This window comes from Pinus tabuliformis, chromosome 9, assembly GCF_031772625.1.
Source record: "Pinus tabuliformis cultivar Carrire ecotype Pingquan chromosome 9, CPIR1, whole genome shotgun sequence".
Classification (NCBI taxonomy): domain Eukaryota; kingdom Viridiplantae; phylum Streptophyta; class Pinopsida; order Pinales; family Pinaceae; genus Pinus; species Pinus tabuliformis.
Window position 1 is genome coordinate 1707537776 of NC_142307.1, and position 26254 is coordinate 1707564029.

General features: G+C 39.0%; 1 protein-coding gene across 1 annotated transcript in view; it reads right to left on the minus strand.

The window, feature by feature from the left end:
- The window catches only part of LOC149155486 (uncharacterized), a 357613-nt gene that overhangs the window by 239326 nt on the left and 92033 nt on the right, over positions 1-26254 (minus strand). Inside the window, exons 7-8 of the mRNA XM_089444433.1 lie at positions 13905-13966; positions 8869-8957 (exon numbers count right to left, since the gene is read on the minus strand). Of these exons, the coding sequence (XP_089300559.1) occupies positions 8869-8957; positions 13905-13966 (151 nt within the window). The remainder of the gene's footprint in view (positions 1-8868; positions 8958-13904; positions 13967-26254) is intronic.

Below are 26254 nucleotides of genomic sequence, written 5' to 3' on the forward strand. Positions count from 1 at the left end.
CTGCTGCTTCATATCTACAATCTACCCAATAAGAAGAAAAGAACAAATACACATGACTTGCTGAAGTAACCCTTTTACCACCACCCTTTCCAATCCTCATTTTCCATTGACACCTGGTTATCCTTTACCATCAACACATAGCGATCTGGCTCCTTCTAGATCTCTGACCAACTCAACTACTCACAATGAATTAGGTCTGTCAAACTCACTATAAAATCAACCTCTAGCAACTCACAGTGACTTAGATCCTTTAAGGTCACTGTATATTAGCCCTCAACAACACTCTGCTCACAATTACATTTGTGAACAGACTTTAGAAAATACACTCAGCTTCTCACAGTGGCTTGGTCCTTCAAGACACTGTATATTTAGCCCTTTTCTTTGTTGTCCAAACACCCTTTGTTGAACAGGCTTCAAACCTCCAACTCAACAGCCCAATCACTTCAACCCTCCACCCTGCCTCATGACCTTGCTCTCTATTTGAGGTACTTCGTTGCCTCTGTCCACAATCTAAGGTCAATCTCGGCCTCTATTAGGGCTCAACCTACCACAGGACTTTAGTGAAATTTCTAAGGACTTTTGGTCTTCCATAGTAGGTTGTCTTGAGGCTTGTCGGGCCTCTTCCCAGTGCTCAACCCTCTTTCCTAACTCAGAACGGAACTCGCACTTAACACAAAATGTTTGGTAGCCTCCTACACCTTATCTCGGCCTAGGCAGAGCCCTTTTAGGGCACAAATTACACATAGAATTCTCTGCAACCTTCTACCTCTGCAATATCAGCTTCTTTCCACACAAGATAGCCCATACACTTTGCTCCTTGTTGTGTATGAGGTTTTGTGTCTACAATATGGGTTGTTATTTTTGGTTTTTTTATACTCATCGAACAACTTTGACCTCGGCCTCCACAGATCTATGTTCATACTCGGCCTACTTCAGCAGCTTGGACAGATCTTGTTCTGTTAGGATATTCCGACACATAGGAAATAGTTAAGTATAACTTGGTCTAGTATAGAGTTAGGTAAAGTATGTTTCTTTACTATGTACATTTTGTAACTTACAATCCGACGGTCACGATATGTAGTGATCCAACAGTTCATTCTCTCCTCGGTATTACCGACACTTGATCCGTGCCTTAACACCCGATTGGTCCATGATCTCTATTTAAAGAGCATGGAGGGTCATTTGTAGGTTAACCCGTCAATGAGAGAAGCTTATGTAAATTTTCATTCTATTATTAATAAATTGTTTGAAGTGGACGCGTTGGCTCAGGCCGTGGACTGTTTCCCTCTTTGAGGGTTTTAACCACGTCAAAAGTACTGGTGTATTGATCTATGATCTGTTTGTGAGCGGTGTCCTTTGATCTGTTGGGTTTTGTGTTTTTTGTTTTGTAGGGAAAAAGAGCTTTCTCAAAGCAAGCACACAACTCATAGCTTCAACCCCCCCCCCTCTCTCTCTCTCTCAAACTTTTTGTATAGCTCACTTGGTCCAAAGCTAATTTATGAGAGTAGAGGTCTTGACTTTCAAGTCTCCTTTTTGTGGGGGCGGATTTTTCATTTCCGCACATTCCCGCACTTCGTCGGCATCTTCATCAATTTTTTTTCAAAAAGCCATAACTTCTTCATCCGAAAGCCGTTTTCAGAACCGTTTTTTTTTAAACAGCCTAATTTTTCGAGATCTTTCCATTGGAACACTTAATTTCAGCATCTATAGCTTCAGTTTCTGTTAAAATGGAAAGTCCATACCAAGTTATTCTTGACAGCACCAACTACTTCCAATGGTGGTCCTACATTGTGGATTTACTTAGAAGTAAAGGTCTCTACAGAATAGCCTCAGGCCAAGAAACCAAACCAAAAGATGAAGATAAGGCAGCTAAATGGGCTAAGTTGCAGGAAACGTGGCCCTAAGGGGCGTTTCTCCAGGGGAAACGAAACGAAACGCGTTTCCCCGTACCGTACGGCCTGGAAACGCGTTTCCGGCCGTACGGCCACGTTTCCCGAAACGGAAACGTGGCTGTACGGCCGGAAACGCGTTTCCAGGCCGTACGGGCCACGTTTCCCCAAAAAAACATTTGTTTTTAATTTTTTTTTTTTCTAATGTAGGTCTCTTACATTTGTTTGCCCTAGTGTTGATATGCAGTTCATGGTAATGTTAAATTCTTAAAGTAAAAGTGATATTCTCCTTTATTTTTCATTTTCATCCTTTTACTTAAATTTTTAACATTACCATGAAATGACTCAGGATGTTTGAGAGTGGTTTCGCCGTCATTGGATTTCATATGGAGAAAGTAGAATTTTAGATCTTACTCAAAATCCAGCAGACTTATCTGTTTTTCAGGATTTCAGGATTGGGGGGATTTCAATGTTTCCATTGGATTTTATCATGTACTAGGGTATGGAACTTGTATTTAATCGAGAGAACAAAGCCCTCTATGCAAGGGAGACTCCCAATAATCAAGAGAATGTAGGGCACTAGGGTATGAAACTTGTATTTAGTCAAGAGCACTAAGGTCATTCGACTATGTAGGAGGAGACTCGCAATCAACCACGAGACAAAAAATTAGAAATTTCTCGTGGCTGATTTTGGATATTTCTATTTTCATTATGTGATTATTCATGAGTAAATGTGATGTAAATTTAGATACTTATAGTCTATGCATTGACAATTGACAATTTTATCATAATGTAATAAATTAGAATGTATCATATATGCTTTATGATTGCACATATTTCTTAAATTCCTAATATATATAGATATATATATATATATATATATATTCGTGTTTCCCTGTTTCCAAAATTTGGGGAGGTCGCGTTTCGTTTCGCTTCCCGTTTCGGAAACTCGTTTCCGTTTCCCCGTTTCGTGCAACTTAGTAAATGGGAAAATAGGCAAGATCAAGCACGTGGGTTGATAGGAATGTCTATTTCTCCAAATCTTAGATTCCATATTGCAGAACTTGATACTCCTGATGAAGCATTGAAATAGATTACTAAAGTTTTTGGAATCAAAAATGAACTTAGAGCCCATCAACTTGAAAATGAATTGCTTACATTGGACCCCAATAATTTTTCTTGCATTGAAGATTTTTTGTCCAAGTTCAAAACCCTTAGACTTCTCTTGGAAGGTGTTAAGGTTAAGAAAGAAGATAGTAACCTTATCTATTCCATTCTTACTAAGTTGGGACCAGCCTACTCTGTGTTTGTTTCCACCTTCCATTCTACAAGAGAAGCCTTCATTTCTCAAGGACAAGACTACAAGTCCCCTTCCTTTGATTCTTTTTGTGATTCTTTAATAAGAGAACAAGAAAAACTCTTACACCTTGGTCTTCTTAATCTTGGAAACTCTTCTAAGAAAGCATTAGCCACCCAGCAGCAACCAAATCCAAAGAATCCTAAGAAGTTGTATCCTAAAATGAATGGTCCTAAACAATTTCAGCCTCAAAATGAAAAATCATTTCAACAAAATGATAAGACAAATAAAAACAAAGGGAAGAATACTGATAGACATTGCAACTTTTGTAATCGAGATGGCCACCTAGAATCCAAATACTTTAAGAAGATGGAAGCCTTGGAAGCAGCAATGAAAAAGCATAACATCCATTTGGAGCACTCTTCAACTTCAACTTCATCTTCAAGAATGGCACTTTCTGCATGTGGTTGTCAAGCATCTCGGTCTGGCTATGCACTAAATGTATCTTCTTCTTCTCATTCTCATGAGTGGCTCATTGATTCTGGAGCTTCTTATCACATGGCCAAAAACAAAGCCATGTTTTCTTCTTTAAATGATTGTAACACCAAAAATATATATGTTGGTGATGATAAATCTCTTAGTATTGTAGGGACTGGAACTGTTCATATAGACAATGGTCAGTTTAATGATGTATTATGTGTTCCAACTTTATCCTGCAACCTTCTATCTATATATCAGATAACTCATTCAGGTGAAGGTAAAATCGTTGAATTTTCACCTCACGATGTTGTAATTAAGGACCTAAGAGATCCTAGACAGATTTTAGCTATTGGCATTGCTGATGATTCTACAAGGTTGTATAAGTTTCACAACTTTGGGTCATCAAATCTTCCCTCGATATTTGTTGCTCATAATGATGAAGTGAGCAAACTTTGGCATGAGCGATTTGGTCACTTAAACTATCGCTCCCTTCAGAATCTATGTAAAGAAAATATGGTGACAGGTCTTCCAATGGTATCTTGCAGAGATGGTGTTTGTTCCGGATGTGTACTCGGAAAACATCATCGGGACAGTTTTGAAAAACGTGCCTCTTGGCACGCCTTAGCCCCTTTAAAGCTCGTGCATAGTGATTTATGTGGTCCACTTCCAGTTGTTTCATTCTCTGGCTACAAGTATTTCTTAACTTTCATTGATGATTTCTCCAGACGCACTTGGGTATACTTCTTAAAACTCAAGAGTGAAGTATTTAACATGTTCTTAGCCTTTAAGGCCTTTGTTGAAAAACAATCTGGACATCAAATTCTTAAGCTAAGATCTGATAATGGCGGAGAATATGTTAACAACAAATTCATCAACTTTTGCACTGAGAATGGAATTCAAATGCAACATACTGTTCCATATACTCCACAACAAAATGGTGTAGCTGAAAGGAAGAATCGCACCTTAAAGGAAATGGCTAATTGTATGCTTCAATCTAAAGGACTTAGTCTTAATTATTGGGCAAAAGCAATTAACTGTGCAAATTACATAATAAATCGCACTCCTACTAAGGTTTTAAAGAATATCACTCCAGAAGAAGCATGGAGCTCAATCAAACCAGATGTAAGTCACTTTCGTGTTTTTGGAAGTGAAGCATGGGCCCATATTCCAGATGAGAAACATAAAGCTTTAGAACCTAAGAGTGAAAAATGTATTTTTGTTGGATATTTTGAAGATGTCAAAGGATATAGACTTATTCCACTTAAGTCCAAAAATAAAATGTTATCATTAGAAGAGATGTAAAGTTTGCTGAAAATATATCGGCCTACGAGCCTAGTTCGGCGGATGTGCCACCTCTCCCTATCTCTTCTACTTTTGAAAATATTTCTTCTTCAGATGATGAAAGCGAGGATGAAAATCCCCCCCCCCACCTTCTCAGGATCCTCCTTCAGCTCCTCAGCTTCCAAAATGGGTCCGCGCTACTCGGGATGCAGCAGGTGATCTTGCCGGTGATCCTACAAATCAGCGACGTACACGTTCTTAGTTTGATAGAGCCTCTTCTTTACTGGCTCAAGCTTCAGTGAATTATGATCCTGACACCTTTGCAGAAGCTTCAGGCCATCCAGATTGGGAAGCAGCTATGAATGAAGAATATCATTCATTATTGGCAAATGATACATGGGATCTTGTTCCTCTACCAAATGGACGAAAACTTGTTAGATGCAAATGGGTTTACAGAACCAAGTATGGACCAGATGGGAAAGTTGATAAACATAAAGCTCGTCTTGTTGCTAAGGGTTTTTCACAAGTTGAAGGCATTGACTACACTGAAACCTTCTCCCCTGTTGCCAAAATGAACTCTATCCGCCTTGTTCTTTCCCTTGCTGCCTCTTTCAAATGAGAAGTCCATCAGATGGATGTTAAATCTGCCTTCTTGCATGGGGACTTGCATGAAGAAATCTATATGGAACAACCTATTGGCTTTATACAAACAGACTCCAACCTTGTATGTCGGCTTAAGAAATCCCTTTATGGTCTCAAGCAAGCTCCTCGAGCTTGGTATGCCAAAATGGATAACTTTCTTTTAGAATCTGGCTTTTCTAGGTGTCATTCTGACAATACTGTCTACACCAAGAAAGTGGGCAAGTCTCTTATCATTCTTGTTCTTTATGTTGATGATCTTATCCTCACTGGTAGTGATCCCAACCTTATCAACCATGTGAAGTCCAGCCTTAAAAGGAAGTTTGAAATGACAGACTTAGGACACTTACATTATTTTCTTGGTCTTCAAGTCTTGCAATCCAAGGAAGGTATTTCCCTTTCCCAGTCCAAGTATGCCTGTGATATTCTACGCCATTTTCACATGGAAGACTGTAAGCCAGCCCCTTCTCCCTTTCAGTCTGGAGTCAAACTTTCAGTCACTTGTACTTCTCCTGAAGTTGATGCTACCTTATACCGTCAACTTGTAGGAAAACTTTTGTATCTAACCCATACTCGTCCTGACCTTTCCTTTGTTGTTGGCCTTGTTGCTCGGTTTATGCAAAACCCATGTGAAAGTCATTGGAAAGCAGCTAAAAGAATACTTCGTTATGTTCGAGGTACAGTTCAGTTTGGGATTCATTACAGTGCCGAAGCATCTCCTCTATTGGTTGGTTTCACTGATTCCGATTGGGCTGGTGACCCTGATGATCAGAAGTCTACTGCAGGTTATGTGTTCACTCTTGGTTCAGGACCTATTACATGGGCTTGCAAGAAACAAGGTGCCATTTCTCTTTCTTCAGCAGAAGCAGAGTATCGTGGTGCCGTAGAAGCTAGTAAGGAAGCCTTGTGGCTTCGTCAGATCCTGTCAGAGTTTGGCTTTCAGCAGCAGCATCCGACTACACTTTGGTGTGATAATCAAAGTGCCATTCAACTATGCAAAGATCCAGTCCAACATCAGCGCAGCAAACACATTGAACTGCACATGCACTTCATCAGAAAGCTCATCCACGACCATGTTCTTGAAGTGCAATATTGTTCAACAGATCATCAAGTTGCAGACATATTTACAAAGGCTCTCACAGAGGCGAAGTTCACTAAACTTCGATTTATGGTTGGAGTTCAGGAAGTTGTCACTGAGGGGGGATAGGCTCTAGTGCCTCCTTCCTTCTCCTATTGTGTCATATTTGTAAATCCTTCAATCCTATCCCAAGTTGTTCTTAAGGGGGGATGTTAGGATATTCCGACACATAGGAAATAGTTAAGTATAACTTGGTCTAGTATAGAGTTAGGTAAAGTGTGTTTCTTTACTATGTACATTTTGTAACTTACAATCCGACGATCACGATATGTAGTGATCTGACAGTTCATTCTCTCCTCGGTATTACCGACACTTGATCCGTGGCTTAACACCCGATTGGTCCATGATCTCTATTTAAAGAGCATGGAGGGTCATGCCGCGTTGGCTCAGGTCGTGGACTGTTTCCCTCTTTGAGGGTTTTAACCACGTCAAAAGTATTGGTGTATTGATCTGTGATCTGTTTGTGAGCGGTGTCCTTTGGTGTTCTGTCTGAGGAACTTACCCTGTAAATTCCTACATGTTCCTTAGCCTAGATCAGGCCCTAACCCTATTCACTCAGATATCTAGCTCCTCAATATTTCGGTCCTCTTGTTGATCCTTGATTCAACCTCCTCAGAACAACAAATATTGCCTTCTCTCAAGGATACTCAACCTCAATGAGTAGAACTCAACCCTCCTAGGGCATTCCTTGCACAAGAGAGGTCATATCCCTCTTGTAAACAATTTGTAAGACCTCACCTTAGGTGTCCTTTATTTATCCTTTTCTCTTGGGTCACTTAGGAAACCCCTAGACTTCGGGTTTTTGTTTCTCAACCCTTAGAATAACTAATTATTTTCTTTTGATCCTAAACCTACATCCTTGGGTCCAAAACCCCACTTTTGGGTAAATTACCCAAACAAACCACTTTTGGTGGGTATCCTTCTCGGAAATACCTTCCGACCTACCCAAAATTCTAACAAGGAACCCATGCCACAAACCTCCAAGAACAATCGATGGAATTCAAATGGCAAGGGAAGAACTACAAGTTATATGGTTTTGGAAGCTAAGATCTTCCACTAAAAGAACTCACAAATCTCATGTTTCAACCATGAACAATTCTCCCAAACATTCACAAACAAATCTAGAATCAAGATGAAACTCCACAAGGGAAGACAAATTCATCTGGGATTGCATTGAGAGCATAGTGTTATTTAAAGGGGAAGGCAATGTCACATACATAAGTGTAAGTAATAAAGAATAATAAATAAATAAAACTAGAAATCCAAAACAAATAATAATAAAATGAATATTCTATACGTCACATGTTAATTAAAAGACGTGACTTTTAATGAGAAGGCGCCCGCATAGGAGCATTTATATGAGTCCCAACATTGTAATTCATCATCTTATTCATCCATTCTTGTTATATATCAAATATTTGTTAATTCTTTGTTCAATTATTAAACAAAGTTAAACTTGAACATATCTATTCCCTTAATCCAATTTCTTTCTCATGTGATGTTATTGTCAATTGGTGTTATGCTTGGTGGCTTCAACTCTTATTTCGCTTTGTCGATCACAACAGTATTGTATTGCTAACAATATATAGTTGTTAGCAACAGAGAATGTTGTAAATGATAGTTATTTGTCTTTTTTCTTTCCAACTTTTCTAATATTTTCTAATAAAATAAGAATCATGACGCCCACTTATATTGTTTTGGTGCAAAGCCAGTGGTAAGGAATGATAGATGAAATGACCAAGGGTTCATTTAGAGAAGCTCTGAAAAGTGTGTAGCCAAAGGCCAGGATTAGAAAGGCTCCTATACCACTGTAATTAACCAGGCTAGTTCATGAACTGAATATCAAAAAAAAATAGGAAAAAATAAATAAATCCATATAAAGATGAAAATATATATTATTAATTGAATAATATGAGTCATGTTTTAGAAGATCATTTGTGAAGTATAAATATCCTTGCCTGTTCACCATAGAAAAAAGAGATGTGAATAAAATAATTAAAGATAAGAAAATTATATTAATGTCCGACAAGTGACCACAAAAGTAGGTCAATGCGACTGAAGAGCACAACCAGTATGAGTAGAATGTTTGAATGCAAGTGCAACCAGTACGAATAAATAGTAGAGGCATGCATAAAGTATAGTACTTTATCCCATTTGTACTCTGTTGAATTCCAAGAATAAGCAACTCCAGTATCACCTTCATGAATGACTTTCGTTTGCCCATTCTTTGTTCCTGAAACCAAAGCAAGTAGTCTAATCAAATAGCAGTAAATTAGACCACCATGGAAGTAATCTCATTGATCAAAAAAAAAAAAAAAAGTGAACCTAAGACAAATATTTCAAGCAAAGCCATGCCACATGAGACAGATAACAAGTCTTTTCATCATTTGTTCTAATTAATAGCCATTAAGGTTTGTGATAAAATAATCACTCAAATTCTGGTAGGCAAAACATTAGCCAGCAAGCAACAGGCTGATAGCTCCTTAAAGGCTGTCTGTGGTATCTAAAGATTTTTACATGGATAATACTACATTTGTGTACCATGAGTAACCACCATCACTTAAACATTGGTCTTAAGCCTTAATTGCTTTAAGGATCTTAAGCCTTCATTGTTTTGTCAAGCACTTGAAAATCTAAATCACTTCATTTTATATACTACTAAAACTAAAACAGTCAACCTCATGATGGATACTAAAACCTTTCTCTGCCACTAGTAATTGCCATCACTCCAACCTAGCTTGATTTGTTAAGAACTGAAGACTCCATTGCTTGATCAAAGTGCTGTGAAACTCAATTTTTCAAAGAATATATAATATTACAAAATAGTATCATTCAACAGATCAAGATCACGTGTGAATGTCCCTACTCTACCTATTTCTAACTGTACACAAAATATTTTCCAAAGGAAAATAGACTCTTTATGGCTTAATATTTGGTAAATGGCTTCAATTTTATACTGATTTACCTTGGGAAAAAACATAAAATGTAATTTGTTACCAAATGTCCTGCACACAGATATTCTGATAGTCCCATTGACTGTCTTCTGGCCATGTGAAATATATGTACACAAAAAAAGTTGTTAGTTAAACCTACCCAATGTTCCCCGAGTTGTTAGTTAAACCTACCCAATGTTCCCCGAGCACGGAGTGAAGTGGGACTGGCTCTTCACATTATGTATCTTTAGATAATATAATGCATATATATTTATAAAAAGGGTGAAGAAAGCAAAGTTAGTTGCAGAAAATCTGAAAACATAGCTCTGAGTCCTAGTCATAGACATACTATATTAAGAAGTTCAAAATAGAAAGTATATTACAGCATCAAACATTTGACACAAGTCTGAATACTTTTTAACCAGCAATTACACATTTAGAAGTTACAAACTTAAAACACAGACAGCATAAGTGGACTAGCAAATGAAGTTGAACAAGATAATTGATAAAACCTATAACAATAATAAAAAGGTTAAAAATAATAACACCAAGAGCAAGACAGAATAGTGCACAATAGGCAATACGATTCAATATGGAAGATGCAATAAATGTACCATTTGTTGGACATTGGGTTCAGCACTCCCCGTGTGTTTCATGACATGGACTAACCGACTCTCGTGGATCCTAACTCTGGCGATTGTAGCAGAGACTAATGCCTGCAGGTTTTGGTCTAATGGCAATCGTGATTCCAACAAGTCGTATTAGAGCGACGGGTCTCGAGTTCGAAACTCACCCACCTCACACTGGGAGGAAGATTGTTGGACATTGGTTTCAGCGTTCCCGTGTGTTTCATGACATGGACTAACCACCTTTCGTGGATCCTAACTCTGACGACTGTAGCGGAGACAAATGCCTGCAAGTTTTGGTCTAACAACAATTGTGATTCCAACACCATTCATACATAACAGGCTTAACTCCCGAAATGTACATGAGTGTAACTAAATCTGATTACCTTTTACATGACATAAATCTAAGCTACATTTTTGCTTTTACTTTTACTATTGACTCACACTTACTTATGCCATAGAGTTACAGCAGTCATTATATCTTTAACAACCCATTAACCCCCCCCCCAAACTCTTAATGACTAGCTAGTTAACTGTTATATCAATCTTGTCATTGAATTGCACAATCATGTCCTTGAATAATGGCTTGATCGATATAGCAACCAAATTCTTCATCAACCAGGGGTTGTTTCGAGCTGCAGAACTCCTCTGTATTCAAAGATTCTTCCTGAAGTGGATTTTTCACAATTTGTTAATCCAACACACTGAATCAGTGTAACCTGTCAAGCTTAAGTCATCAATCTAACAGATTTCCAGACAATGTTCTTTTGCAATGGAGAATTAACAGCCACACTCCTCAAAGACTTTTCCGCATTTTCATTCTCCTTTTCCTCTATTTGTAATGACCTCATTGCCATGAAGGTCTTTCTTTCAGTTCCTCATCTTGTTGCCCATCCTTGTGTTCTTCCTCTTCTCCGTATTGTTGTTCTAATCCTTCTAGTCCTTCCTCTTCTACCTGCTGCTCTTCCTGTTGTTGTGCTGATCATCGTCTTCTTCTTCCGATTGTTGCCTGTCCTCTTCTTCCTCTTCCCATTGTTGTTCCTTGGGTCCTTATGGTCCTTCTTGTTATTGCTCTTCTTGCTGCTATAGTGGTCCTTTCTTTGGTTTCCACTAGGCCTTTCTCCCTCCTCCTGTAGGTTATAACTTATAACTGGCTTCCTCACTACAACTTCCAAATATACTAGAGAAATCTTTGTTCCAAAACTTTCATTGTTAGTGTCTTCAATTACCTCAATCTCTTCTGCTACACTTGTGAAGATTTTATGATTTATAAGCTTTTGAAAATTCGTTACAGATAAGAAATACATTTTTTGCTGTTGAAATCGTCTTTACATCCAACTGCACTAAAGTGTTGAACCTCAATATTTTCACCTGACCATAACTATTCAAGAGTTTTTTCTCTTCAACCAATTTTATCAGAGCCCCATTCAATACATGAATAATGGTGCTGATGGCATCATGCTGAAGGTATTGAACAATCATTCTACTCTCAAAATCCAGAACATGAAACAAAATAGATCGACCAAAATATAGATAAAACGTTCAAATTTGTTATTCTATATATATATCATTATCCAATTTTAAGGTCACAGCCAAACCAGACACCAAATTGGTGTATGAGACCCCCTTGTTTGTGGGACAAGGGACCCACCTCCCTGCAACGATTTGACTGCTAAGTCTAAGAAGGCATACATACTCTACCCCCCTTTGGTTTTGAACCTGTGACCTCTTAGGAAGAAACACATGCTCTTAACAATTAGGCCCATTCAAATTGTATATATATATATATATATATATATATATATATAGATGTTTTGAAAACCAGAACAGGTAACCGGACCGGTCCACCTAATGAACTGGGTTTCGAACTTTGCCCCGTTTTCTGTCAAAGGTAAAGACATGGATTTTGCGGAGCTATGAGCTACACGTAGCTCCCATTGTCGGAATGAATTAGCCCTACAAGATATTCACTCCAAGCCGGATGTGTATAAACTAGGTTGTTGGCACTAGAGAACCCTCTAGCAAGGGGCAATTTTCATGATTATTTTGTTACACCTGAAGTGAAGGGTCATCTCCTTAGACCAGAGGATCAGCAGGCTGGAAAATCTAGGTCGCCCTCCCTTGCAGTCGACTCAGGAAGGTGACAGCAGTCCCCCCGGTACCAGTGTCAACAATGCTTCTCCCTCAGCAATTACAACTCTTCTCTTTGCAAACTCAAGCTCCCTTGTTGATAATTATGCCCAGCAGTACAAAATGTGAGAGTTTTGAGCGATGTTTAGTCTATCAAGTTTTTGTATTCTCAAGCTAGGCCTTTTATTCAAACCCTATATGGCTCAGAACAATGGCAAGATTTCACTAGCCTGATCAACTTAAACTTTGAAGTGTAAAAATTTTCACCTTTGTTTGTTCAAAAGGCTTCAAAGCTTCTCTAACACCCATGTATACAGTGACAGAAGGAAAAAATTTCCATGAACTCAGAAGTATTTTGTAATCTCTCTGCAAGCTCTGACCACGGTGTTTTATTAATACAGATACATTCCAATCTTTGTTAATAAATAATAATAATAAACAAATGAAAATAATAGACAGAGTGAAAGATCATAATAATTAAATAAAGGAAATTATTTTATTTATAAAAATAAAAGAGGTAAAGTAACTAAAGATAAATTTATGGAAAAAGATAAATTAAGAAAAACTTAAGATAAAAATAAAAATGCATGATGATAAATGTATTGTGTGCATAATTAGTCACTGGCAGAGGGAGTTGATTGAGGGCTTGTGGGTGGTCAACTACAGAAGGACATGGCCAAGTTGGACATATGGTTGGGTGTGATAGAATAACTCCTACTTGTGAAAAATATTTGATATCTAAATTATGTTATGTGAAATGTAACGAAGTAGACCAAGCATAGAAGTCTATGTATGGTTAAGATGGTGGCACATCAAGCTATCGGGTGGCTGCAAGGGGCTGTTGGCTGCCGGCTGAGGACCATCTCAGAGAAAAATTTCTCCTATTGGTGTCACCCATGGGTGGCGGGTAACACTACCAATTGGCTTCTTACTTTTAAATAAAACGAGGAGATTTTCCATCATTATACCCTATCCATCAGAAAATCAATCCTGTTTGCACTCTTCATTGATGATAAGTCATGCTTTTTACTTTAAATCGCAGAACAGTACTAAATTTGTGAGGATGTGTCTGGCCATATCTAGTAATGAAGTTAGCACTATCACCAATGCTTTATGCCAAGCATAGTTCACTACATCCATTTTTCTGAGAAAAACAAACTACATAAGGAAAACAATCACTTAATCACAAGGAACTGTCATTAACAATGAAGGCAGGAAAATGTTTTTGATGTTCCTTCCCAGCTTCAACATTATGCTACTGATACACTAGCAATGGAAGTCTCAAGTTCATTTATATGCATTAACATAATTCATATCTAAACACAAATCTATTACAGAATTAGCACTCTATTCAAAAAAAAAAAACACTTTCAAAAGAAGTTAGAAACCACTAAGCACATATCACAGTTAGGACAATTGCTGACATATTAAATAAGAGCATATAAGCCAAATGAAAAATAGATTCAAATTTGGGAAAGTTCAAGTCAGAACCAGGCTGCTGGAGAGCCTCCAACCCAGGCAACTCAGATACTTTTATGCCTCCCACCGTTTTACTGCAACACAAATAAGAGAGATTATATTCTACTGGTAAATACTAAATAAATACAAAAGCTTGTAAACGCTTTATTTTTTTAACAATTCAACCAAAGCTCAGCACACAAAGAGTTGGAAGACAAAGCAAATAAATGTGTCTATCATAACATTTTGATGTCTTCAGACAGAAATCAGCTCTTCGACTCTGGTCATTATAAATATGACATGTTTGAATACACCAAAAAACACAAAAAAAGGGATGTACTTATAAAATAGCGATCCCCACTTTTCTCAATTTTCCACAATACGCCCTTCGAAAGGAATGGAACTAAAAGATCTTATGCTAGTAACTGTCCTTGCCTATCTATCTAAAGGTAATACAACCACAAAAGTTACCAACCTCCTAAAAGTATTGTTTTAATTTGAAAGGGGAAATATTAATGGTCTGTAAAGATAGAAAGGAGACTTCTAACATATGGTTCATGGCCATCATACACATAAAGAATAGAATTACTGCTTCCCTTTACACATTGCCACATGCATCAGTATTTTCTTCCAAATACTTTTAAACTATCCATTACAGATTACTATTCAAGTATTCATTACAGATCTCTCTTGATACCTCACACCTGCACCTGTAGTGGTAAAGCCCTAATGTCCCCCAAGTTCTCACTAGTTGTGAAAGTCCTAAGCACAAAAGTGAAACAATAATGGCAACTCTAGGCAAGCAACCACTGTCACCTCAGCCTTTCCCAGTTTAGACTGCAAATGTTCCTAGCCAAGGGGAGGCTTCCCTAAGGTCAACTAAGTTTGAGTATTATACAATGAAGTGGGAGCAAAAGAGACATTAGTGTTATTATTTTTATCCCAATCAAGCATAATGTCCTAGGGTTTAAAGGTGACTTTCAGTGTTTTTCTTTAGGGCACAAGAACCAAGGTTAAGGTATAACTTCTGAGAGCTTTTATGGATCAAATGCAATCTGATTTCTCACAATAATTTTCTGCAGTAAATTCCAAATTGCAAAACAAAGCCAAAAAAAATGTAAAATAAAGATGAATTCTGGTTATTTTTGTTGGTTATGAAGGGAAGAAAACCAGTTCCTTGCTATGGCTGAGCAATGAAATCAAGATGCACCTTATGGGGGAAACTCTTTTAATGATCTAAAGGGCAATTAGCGCTATCAAAACAACATCCTACAAGTCCTAAATCTAGCAATGATATTATTACAAGTATAGGAAGGGAGGAACCTTCAAGAATCATAACGCCTCCAAGACAACTAGGGAGAGTTCTTGCTTGAAAGAGAGTGAATGCCGCTTTTGTTCACAAGGAATGATAGGGAAAAGATTCAAATACTTAGCTTTCCAACGCAGAGACATCACTCCTCTATGGTGCCCAAGTAGCCTTTGACAACTCTAAAAAATAGAAAGTGAGAATTAAATGCACATTTATTCTCATCCCTAGATCTAAATGAATCTCAGTCATTAGACCTTAGGGTAACCCAAAAGGTCATTTAGAGAATAGAAGGAGAAGAGAAGAGGAAAAGATCAATTCATTATTTCATGAGCATTTGGGAGAAAGAGAAGAGAGAGCAAGGAGAGAATTTCTGAGCAGTGAAGAAGTGAAGGAGAGCAGCAAGAAGACATTTCAGCAAATCTGGGCAGCAACATTTATTGGCATGCATCCCAAGGAAAAACCGTACAGCAGGAAAAAGGCACAGAAATCGAGGAAGAGGGACAGCAAGTTCTGGGCACATTTTTCGAGGCTAGCCATACAGCGTTTTATGTTGTTTTATAGCTGTAAAAATTTATGTTTTGGCTGTTTGCTGATTTGCACAATTTTCGAGGTGGAGTTCAAGCACAGAAATCAAGATAAGTTGTAATTTTTGGTTGCTGAAATTTTTACTATGTATTTCAGTTTCTCTGTAAAATCATTTTCAGAAATAAAGAAGAGCTCTCAAACTGATTTTCCCCAAGAGTTGTAGGGGGTTTTTCCAAGGTCACATTGACCAAAAATCACTGTGTTATTTTCTGTGTGTGGCTGTCATAATTTTGTTGTGTTTTATTTATGCAATTTCAGCAGTTGTAAAATCTCTAAATTTGTGTTTTCAAAAAAATATTATCATTTCCGGATTTTAGAATTTTTATCATGCTTGGATTTAAAACTAAATGCATGGAGTGATAAGGAAAACTGATAACCAGAGTGGGGGTTGAAATTTCTTCATGGTATCAGAGCTTGGTTGGCTGAAAAGTGCAGTTTGGGACAGCAAAGTGAAAATTACAGCAAGCTGATTTTTACATAGAAAACAAAAACCTTTACCACAGATTTGAAAATTTCAATTTAGTAGGACAGTGAAACATGTCTTTGGGTTAGAGTTGAAGACAAGTTGGATGGACAGAACAACTACAGTGCATGGAAGGAGAGAATCCATAGCATCTTTGAGGAAGCAGAAGTCTGGGGCATTATGGTAAATACCACACAGAACCCAGTAGTAGTACCTGCTGACCCTGTACAGTTGGCAGAGTTTAACAAAAAGAATGCTAAGGCAAAAAGATTGATTCTGGAAGGAATCAAAGACCATGTCATTCCTCATGTGAGAGGAAAGACTTATGCACATGAGATGTGGACAGCCTTGACCAATCTTTACTAGAGCTCAAATGAAAACAGAAAAATGGTCCTAAAGGAGAAACTGAAGGCCATTAAAATGGCTAAGACTGACAGTGCTACAACATACCTCACAAAGATCACTTTAGTGAGAGATGAGTTGGCAGCCGTAGGTGAGATCATTGCACCCACTGAGTTGGTGAGAATTGCTTTGAATGGTCTTCCCAAGACTTGGGAGAATTTTGTGGATGGCATTGTTGCACGGGAAAACCTTCCCGATTGGGAGAGGTTGTGGGATGATTGCATTCAGAATGAGATCAGAAAGAACCATCTTGGGGCAGCCAAACAGGTGGAGGAGGATGACAATGTGGCATTGTTAGCAAGAGGCAAGAAGGGCAGAGAAAAGAAGCAAGCTTCCAATAGTGGAGGCAAAAGCAAAGGTAAAGGCAAGTAGCAGAACAAGGAGAAGGACTATTCCAAAGTCAAATGTTGGAATTGTCAAAAGTTGGGACACTATGCTGTTGTGTGTCCGGAGAAGAAGAACAAGAAAGGGAAAGACAGACCCATGGCAGCTTCTACAGAGATAGAGAGCTTCTCATAGAGATTTGATCGGGAGTTTGGGTTCATAGCTTATGAGGCCACTAGTGCAGGATCACCTGCCATACAAGTTCAGAGGGAGTGTGCACTCCCCGCTACTAGTAGAGCATCTTCTAGCATTTGGTATGTTGACAGTGGCGCTTCCTGCCACATGACAGGAATCAGAGAGTACTTCTCGAAGCTTTCAGAGGGTGATACGGATATGGAGGTAGTACTTGGTGATGACAACATTGTTAGAGCAGTCGGTGTGGGGACATTGACATTTGATAAGGGACCCAAACCTCCCTTGAAAGTGTCAGATGTTCTATATGTGCCTGGAATGAAGAAGAACCTAATATCTGTCTCCGCACTTGAGGATAGAGGGTATGATGTGTTGTTCAGGAGATGGCAGGTGCTTATATATATCCTAGGGGAACTCCATCTTCTTCAGCTAGAGAGATTGGTGTGCGCCATGCCAAGGTGTACAAGTTCTCATTCCAGCCCCTGATAGCATTGAGTAGCAGCACCCGAGACAGGACCGATAGCAGATCTAGCAGTTTAGAGTTGTGTGAGATTTGGCACCGCAGGATGGGGCACATATATCATGGGGCCTTGAGTACATTGCGGGAGATCACCACTAGTGTGCCAAATTTCAGTACTGATCACCTTGATGTATGCAGAGGATGTGCTATGGGGAAGTTTGCCAGATCCCCTTTTCCCAGCAGTGACAGCAGAGCGATTGGGATCCTTGACTTGATACATACCGATGTGAGTGGTCGGATGTCTCATGTATCATTGAGTGGCTATGAGTACTATGTTTTATTCATTGATGACCACTCCAAGAAGACCTATATTTATTTCTTGAAGACAAAGAGTGAGGTCTTCAAGCGGTTTCAAGAGTTCAAAGCTCTTATGGAGACCTAGACAAGTAGGAAGATCAAGGTCCTCGGGTCGGACAATGGAGGGGAGTATACCCTTGGCGAGTTTATTGATTTTTGGCTGAGGCAGGCATTAGGAGTGAGTTCACAGTTCCTTGCTACCCCCAGCAGAATGGGGTTGCAGAGAGGAAGAACAGATCCATTGCAGGGGCTGCCAAATCCATGCTTCATGATCAAGGCTAACCTTTATTTTTGTGGGCAGAGGCTTGCAACACTGCTGTGTACTTGCAGAACAGGAGTCCACAACGTGCCTTGGAGAATGTGACTCCGGAGGAGGCTTTTTCTAGGAAGAAGCCTGATGTTGGGCACTTTCGTATCCTTGGGTGCCTTACATATTCCTATGTCCCCAAGGAGAACATGACCAAGCTAGAGCCCACTGCAGACAAGGTCATCTTTGCGGGTTATAGCGAGACCTTGAAAGCTTATCAGATTTATATTCCTACACAGAGGAAAGTGGTTGTCAAGCAGGATGTGAAGTTCGAGGAGGAGAGAGCTTTCAGGAGGTCACGGGAGTTAGAGTATCCAGAGTCACCAGACCCTCAATAGCAACTGAGTCAGTCACAGGGATCCAATGGTCAGGGATCAGGAGGTACGTCGATTACAGTGTCAGGGCCATCAGTGAGCAGTAGCTCTCAGAGTCAGGTGGGTGGTTCTTCGGGCAGCATGCAGGGCAGTGCGTAGAGCAATTCACAAGGTAGTCCACTAATGGACAATTCACACAGTACTTCAGCATCTACAGGCATGAGGTCAGTTGACAGGCCTTTAAGAGTTCAGGCTTCTGATGATGATGAGGATTCTTTCACTCTGGTGGGAGAAGCATGCTCAGGGAAGAGGAAGCCCAAGTGGCTTCAAGATACGTTGCGCAGGGCCACATCAATTGCTGGTCCAAAGAGACATGTTACAAAGAGTAAACCACCTGAGTGGTTCTGTAGTTACGTGGCATTGGTAACAAGCATTGTTGACTCCGAGCCTTCTAGTTATGAGGAGGTACCCAGCCAGCAAGTCTAGAGAGAGGCCATGATGGAGGAGTATTCTTCTATTACGAATAACGAGGTTTGGGAGGTAGTGTTGAGGCCTGAAGTTAAATCAGTTGTTACTTCCATATGGCTCTACTAGATAAAGCATGTCCCAGATGGCAGCATCGAGAAGTTCAAGGCTCGATTTGTGGCGAGAGGGTTCTCACAGGTAGAGGGAGTTGACTATGAGGAGACCTTCACTCCTGTAGCTCGGTATACATCTATTCACTCCATTATATCGATTATAGCAGAGATGGGTTGGAAGATCTACCAGATGGATGTGGAGACCGCATTTCTCAATGGCTTCATTCAGGAGGAGGTTTATATTGAGCAGCCGCAGGGCTTTGAGGTGCATGAGAAGGAGTCCCATGTATGCAGATTGAAAAACGCACTCTGTGGCCTGAAGCAAGCTCCTAGAGCTTGGTACTCGAGGATTGATACATACTTGCAAAAATTGGGTTTCACAAAGAGTGAGGTTGATCCGAACCTATACTTCATTGTGGTGGGTGAGGAGCCTCTCATTCTGGTGTTGTATGTTGATGACTTGATCATCATTGGTGCAAAGAGACTCATTAAGGGCTGCAAGAGAGATCTTGCTTTAGAGTTTGAGATGAAGGATATCGGCTTGATACATTATTTTCTGGGATTGGAGGTGTGGCAAGAGGAGGGGCATTTCTTCCTGGGACAAAGTAAGTACATTGTGGATATTCTTAGCAGATTTCACATGGAGGACTGCAAACCCATGTCTACACCTATGATCACTAACTAGAAGAAGCTTCACGCTTCTGATTCCGAGTTGGTGGATCCTACTCTATACAAACAGTTGATTGATTGTTTGATGTATTTAGTCAACACTTGACCAGATATATGTTTTGCAGTTAACACTATGAGTCAGTTCATGTGTGAGCCCAGGAGAGTGCAGTGGGTAGCTGCAAAACACATTCTTCGTTACTTGCAAGGGACTGTGGATTTTGGTCTGGATTATAGACAGGGTGATGGAGTGAGACTGGCAGGGTACACGGATTCAGATTGGGCGGGTTGTGCTTCAAATAGGAAGAGTACTTCCGGGTGTTGTTTTGCGTTGGGTTCGGCAATTGTGTCGTGGATCAGCCAAAAACAACAGTCAGTTGCATTGAGCTCAGCTGAGACAGAGTATATCGTTGTTAGTTTGGCTAGTTGAGAGGCCATATGGCTTCGCAAGATGTTGTTTGGTCTATTTGGTCAGGCATTGAGACCTTCAGTAATTTACTGTGATAAACAGAGTTGCATAAAACTCACGGAGAATCCAATTTTTCATGACAGGTCAAAGCATATTGAGATCAAGTATCACTTCCTTAGAGACTATGTCCAAAAGAGAGTTGTCAAGCTTGAGTACATTTCTACAAATGAGTAGGTAGCGGAGATTTTCACCAAAGCCTTACCACGGGGCAAGTATGTATACTTCAGAGACAAGATGGGAGTGGTGAGGAACACTTTCCTCGGTAAGAAGGAGTGTTAAAATTTGGGTACCAGAGGACAAGTGGTTCCCTAAGGCTTTGATCTTTGGCCCAGGGAAAAGTGTCCAAATTTATTTTTTCTCCTAGAGTGACTTTATAAGTGGTAAAGTCAATTTAATTTAAAAGTGACTTTATAAGTGGTAAAATTACATTCTAATTTAAAAGTGACTTTATAAGTGGTAAAGTTACATTATACTTTAAAGGTGACTTTATTAAAATGAATGAAGAATTAGAAAGTGAAAAAGTGACTATGGAAACAAAAGGCTAAGTGGGTCTTTATTTAAGTGAGTGAGTTAAAAAATAGAAAGTGAGAATTAAATGCACATTTATTCTCATCCCTAGATCTAAATGAATCACAGCCATTAGATCTTAGGGTAACCCAAAAGGTCATTTAGAGAATAAAAGGGAGGAGAAGTGGAAAAGATCAATTCATTCTTTCATGAGCATTTGAGAAATAGAAGAGAGAGCAAGGAGAGAATTTTTGAGCAATGAGGAAGTGAAGGAGGGCAGCAAGAAGACATTTCAGCAAATTTGGGCAGCAGCATTTATTGGCATGCATCCCAAGGAAAAACCATACAACAGGAGAAAGGCATAGAAATGGAGGAAGAGGGACAGCAAGTTCTGGGCACATTTTTCAAGGTTGGTCGTACAACATTTAATGTTGTTTTATTGCTGTAAAAATTTCTGTTTTGGCTATTTGCTGATTGGCATGATTTTCGAGGTGGAGTTCAAGCACGGAAATCGAGATAAGTTGTAATTTGTGGTTGCTGAAATTTTTACTGTGTATTTCAGTTTCTCTGTAAAAGCATTTTCAGAAATAAAGAAGAGCTCTCAAACTGGTTTTCCCCAAGAGTTGTAGGGGGTTTTTCCAGGGTCACATTGACCAAAAATCACTGTGTTATTTTCTGTGTGTGGCTGTCATAATTTTGCTGTGTTTTATTTCTGCAATTTCAGCAGTTGTGAAATCTCTAAATTTGTGTTTTCAGAAAAATATTATCATTTCTAGATTTTAGAATTTTTATCATGCTTGGATTTAAAGCTAAATGCATTTGAAATTTCTTCAATTTCCCACAATTTTGTTGATTTTTGTATAGCACCAAGACGTATTCCCACATGCCAAGAGGCCTCCTAAGTCAGCGTAAAAAATTTATGAAAATAAAAACTAAAATTTAATTTTTTATTGGGCTTCATGTAAGTTCACAATGGACAAGTCGGCAAAGCTCATGCAGGGACATGTCCCTTGGGGTAAATGCACCCATTCGATTTGTATATATACACAATGTGACATCTTCATTTGATCACTCACTTATGATCATCTCTCTCCTATAGAAGACACACATGGGAGCAGATAGAGGACGACTGAAGTTTGGACTTGGTTTTTGGGACAAAATTCTAGACAATTTAAAATTATAAACCTCGCTGAATAAGAATTTCTCCTAGAAGAAGACTTGTTGAGTTTTCTCCCATATTTGGGTTTTGTTACCTCTCAAACTAGCAAGAGTTCCTATAGAGCAACTACTAGGTCAAGTGGCAACATTGGAGCAATAGCCCATTTTCGCCTTAGTTAAAGCTCCTTGCTCTTTATGGATTTTCACCGATGGGAGGAGTCTCGGTTTTAGGGAAATCACCAAAAGAAATGTATCAATAGTCTAAGGGTAGTGATTTCAAAAACTATTCAAAGGAGAGTCTCTGATAATAGGGATTGCTTGCTTTGGAAGCAAGATGGATGGTTCTCCAAGATGGCCTAGAAGGAAACTTAGACCTAGGCTTGAGGGGTATGTCTTGATATGAAGTGCCTTAAGCCAAAGAATCCTAGAAGAATAGGGTTTCTAAGCAATCCTTGTGAAATTGGAGTGACATGGTTGCGAGACCACAAAGAAACCCTAGTGGACCCAAACGAGGTCAAGGGTGTGGGATAAGACTTGAAATAGATGGACTTGACCAAGTGAGGGAGGAGAAAAGGATCAATGAGGTAATAATTGACTTGAAATTATGATGCAATGATCCTTAATGAAACCACTAAACAAAGGAAACCTCGTGAAGAAATGATCTTCAAGCTAGGGCTTGAGATAACTTGAAATTCCATTGTTGGAATAGCTTCAAAATTGGAGGACCTCTCAAGGACACATTAGCGCATTTCTTAACAAAGTTTCATGAATTTTAGATGGCTAAAATTAATTTCATGTGATGCCCTAGGAGACCTACTAAGGTTACGGTTTAGAAAAGGAAGAGGAGGTGAAAGAGATCTTCGTTTTGATGATCACCTAGGACTAGACCAATTCCTAGCCTATTGGGAGAATGGAGTCAATGTAATCCAATTTTTAGAGGTGTCTTATACCCAATCAAGGAGTCTCCTAGCAGCTTTGCATGGCCCTAAGCGCAACAACTAGGTCACTAGGAAAGTTTATACTTCTTTGATTGTTGCAATTGAGTAAATGAGCTTACAAAAAATGGAACCAAGTGGACACTTCATAGTGGCATGCATTTCCATAATAGGCTTTGGAACATACAAGTGTCTCCAAGTTCAAGAAGAAGGTTAACCAAGGACCCTATTAGGTGGTTTCAGCCTCCGAGGGAGTGACATGTCCATGGTACATCCATCAAATGGCAAGTGGTATGTGAAATAATGATGGAATGGAGTGGGGTATTAGGGGAAGGATCCAAGCCACATGCCATAGTACAAGGGTAGCTAAAATAAGGGAATCCCACACTTGGCTATATGAATGTAGGAGGGAGCAATCGTGGAACACAAGTTACCCTGGCCATTGTTTTTCCACCCTACTTCATATGCCTTTTGCCTTTTATAGATTTTTCTTTTGCAATTGGTTAGGGCTCCAGGGGATGAGGGCATGATATGTAAGATATGGCGGTGAATACCCCCTTAAGGTGAGGCAGTTCATCACCCACTAGGGTTGGGACAATCATGGATTTCTTAATGATTTAAGGGGCCAATATAAGGGGCCCTAGGAACTAGGGTGATCGCCATGATGATAGGGTAGAGCTCATGTTTGACTTTTGCCCACATGCTAAATTTGTATGTCTCGACCATCTTTTGCTTTTTATGGTACATTTCCTATTGAGAGTGGCCAAATAATGTGTTTTCTTTTCTTTTAGCTACATCAACCTCTAGGGCATCATTCCAGACCCGACCCAAGATGTGGACAGGAGGGTAAGGCTAACTCCCTGTGGACCCAATGGACAAATGTGGACCAAGATATGAAATATAGTGAATTGGGTTATAATGCTTGAAGGGGAGTGATGTATATGGTGTCGGGAAGTGGAACCATGCAACCAAAATCAGGTTTCCCATGTAGTGCCACCCCTAAAGCTAGTAGCCAATAAAGAAGATCACATGGGACTAGGTTACAAGGTTAAACATCAAATTGGACAAAGGAGAAAAGAGTACAAACCAAGCACACTCTTTCTATCGAATCCCCCACTAATCCATGCCCAAAAGTGTCCACGATAAGTAAACAAAAATACCCAATTACATAATGAAAAGATTTAACTACAGAGTTGGAAGGCCCACCTTCAAACATAGGTTCATGATAGATGGGTGAGCGAGCATATGGTTGGCTCAAGTGGCGGAGATAGTGGCAAATCGAGCTATCTAGTGGCTGCAAGGGGCTACTGGTTACTGGCTGAGGACTATCTAGAAGAAAAAATTTCTCCTATGGACACTACCCACAGGTTGTGTGTAACATCTAGCTCCAACTGGGACATGATCTCTCAGAAGGGTGCACAAACTTACTCGAACGGGAGGTCATGAGAACACAAGCAATCTCTTTGGACCGCAAACCAGTTACCTGCACATATCAAAGTCCAAGCACATGGGGTAGCGTGTTTTTGCGGCATCTCATGATCGCCCACGCTTATATCTAAGTTGCACTGAAACGGATATTGGAATGGATATGGATACGGGGTTTGAAACGGATCTAGCAAATTTTCAAAAATTCGGGATACGATACGGCAAGAAAACAACATATATATATTATCATTCATCTTTTAGTCTTTAGAATCTAGATTCTATATTTAAAAATACATAACCATCATCATGAATTCAACATAAACAAATCATCATCATCAATTCAGTATAAACATTGTCATCATCATCATCAATGATTATTATAACATTCAAGTTGGCACCTTTGATTAAAATGTCAACATCCACTCACAGTGTAAAGGAATATGAGATTGTTTTCAGAGTCAAATCATACTTCATGAAATTATATATTTTTCTAATGAATTTGACAGCACTAATACAGAGGCCACATAGTGAATTTGACTTTGTAAATAGTATGTTGCACAATATCTTGGGCTAGACTCTAAAGGAGTCATGACATAGAATTATTGTTTAGTATCACTGAATATAATGTAAATTTAATCATTGTAAATAAAAGGGTCTACACATTATAAATTGGACTATATTCCAGTAGCTACAACAGGAGATGCTCTGAAATTCATAGAAAGAAGTAAGTTGGATTTATTTATTCACAACCTAATATCATATGACCAAGAATCAAGATGCCACAATTTAAGCAATTAAGTATTGTGAAGTATGATACTAGTAAAGAAATGTTGAGAAATTTAACCCGATGCAAAGAAACTGCTTCCACTAGCCAACTTTGTGTGTAACAACTTTCCTTCTTGATTTCATAGATACCTTACGATTTTATCATTCCAAATTCCAAGTTTCCATCCTTTAGATCTCGCATTGTTGAAAACCTGTTGGCAAATACCTATATCATGTCATGAATCCTTTTTCAAGATAAATGTTCACTTTCAAATGAGCTATAATTAGTGGAAATAAGGTCTGCAAAGAATCCAACTGCATTTACATGCTATGGACAAACAACCCTGGAATATATTCTTGCCATAAAGTGCCTAGAACTATGGAAACTTGGAAAATTGGAAACTCAGAAACGTATCCATATTTTCTAGAAACGTATCCAAATTTTTTGGAAACATATCCAAATTTTCTGGAAACAGATCAAATTTTCTTGAAACTCCTTTCAAAAAGTGAAACGTGGACGAAATGTTTCCATGTTGTTTCCAAGTCGTTTCATACGTGTTTTGCTATCCGAAACGTCGAACAATGTTTCAAGGAGTTGGGGGCAACGTTTACAGTAGGCCATAAAAAATCAACAAGAAATCAAATTTTATTCTAAATGCAATTTGGTCTAAATGCAGTTGTTCTAGCATGACAATATCAAATGATGTTAGTTCTAACGAGACAAATTAATATGTAATGCATCCTACTATAATATGCATACGATATTATGCAAGTGTTAAGTGTAATCATAGATCCAATGCAACCAACATGTTAATTGATCAATATTAGAACACATGTTTCTATGATTATTTACGCAATGGATCCAAAAAACAAAAATGGGAAGAATAATATGAGGGATTATGAGGGCAAGATGTGGGAAAATAAGAGACCCATATGTCATAGAAAGGAACCTTGGAAGAAGGGAAAGACACCAACTGAGAGGATTGAATTTGCTCTTCTAACCAGAAGATGGAAATGTCAATGATCAAGTACATGAACCTTTGATGAAGAACTATCTCAGGCCTATCATCCTCAGGGTAAGAAGGAGTGAATGACTCAAACACATTTAGGATGATATTATCTTGGTTATTGGGAAAACAAGAGGGGGAACCATCATTGTATCTAGGG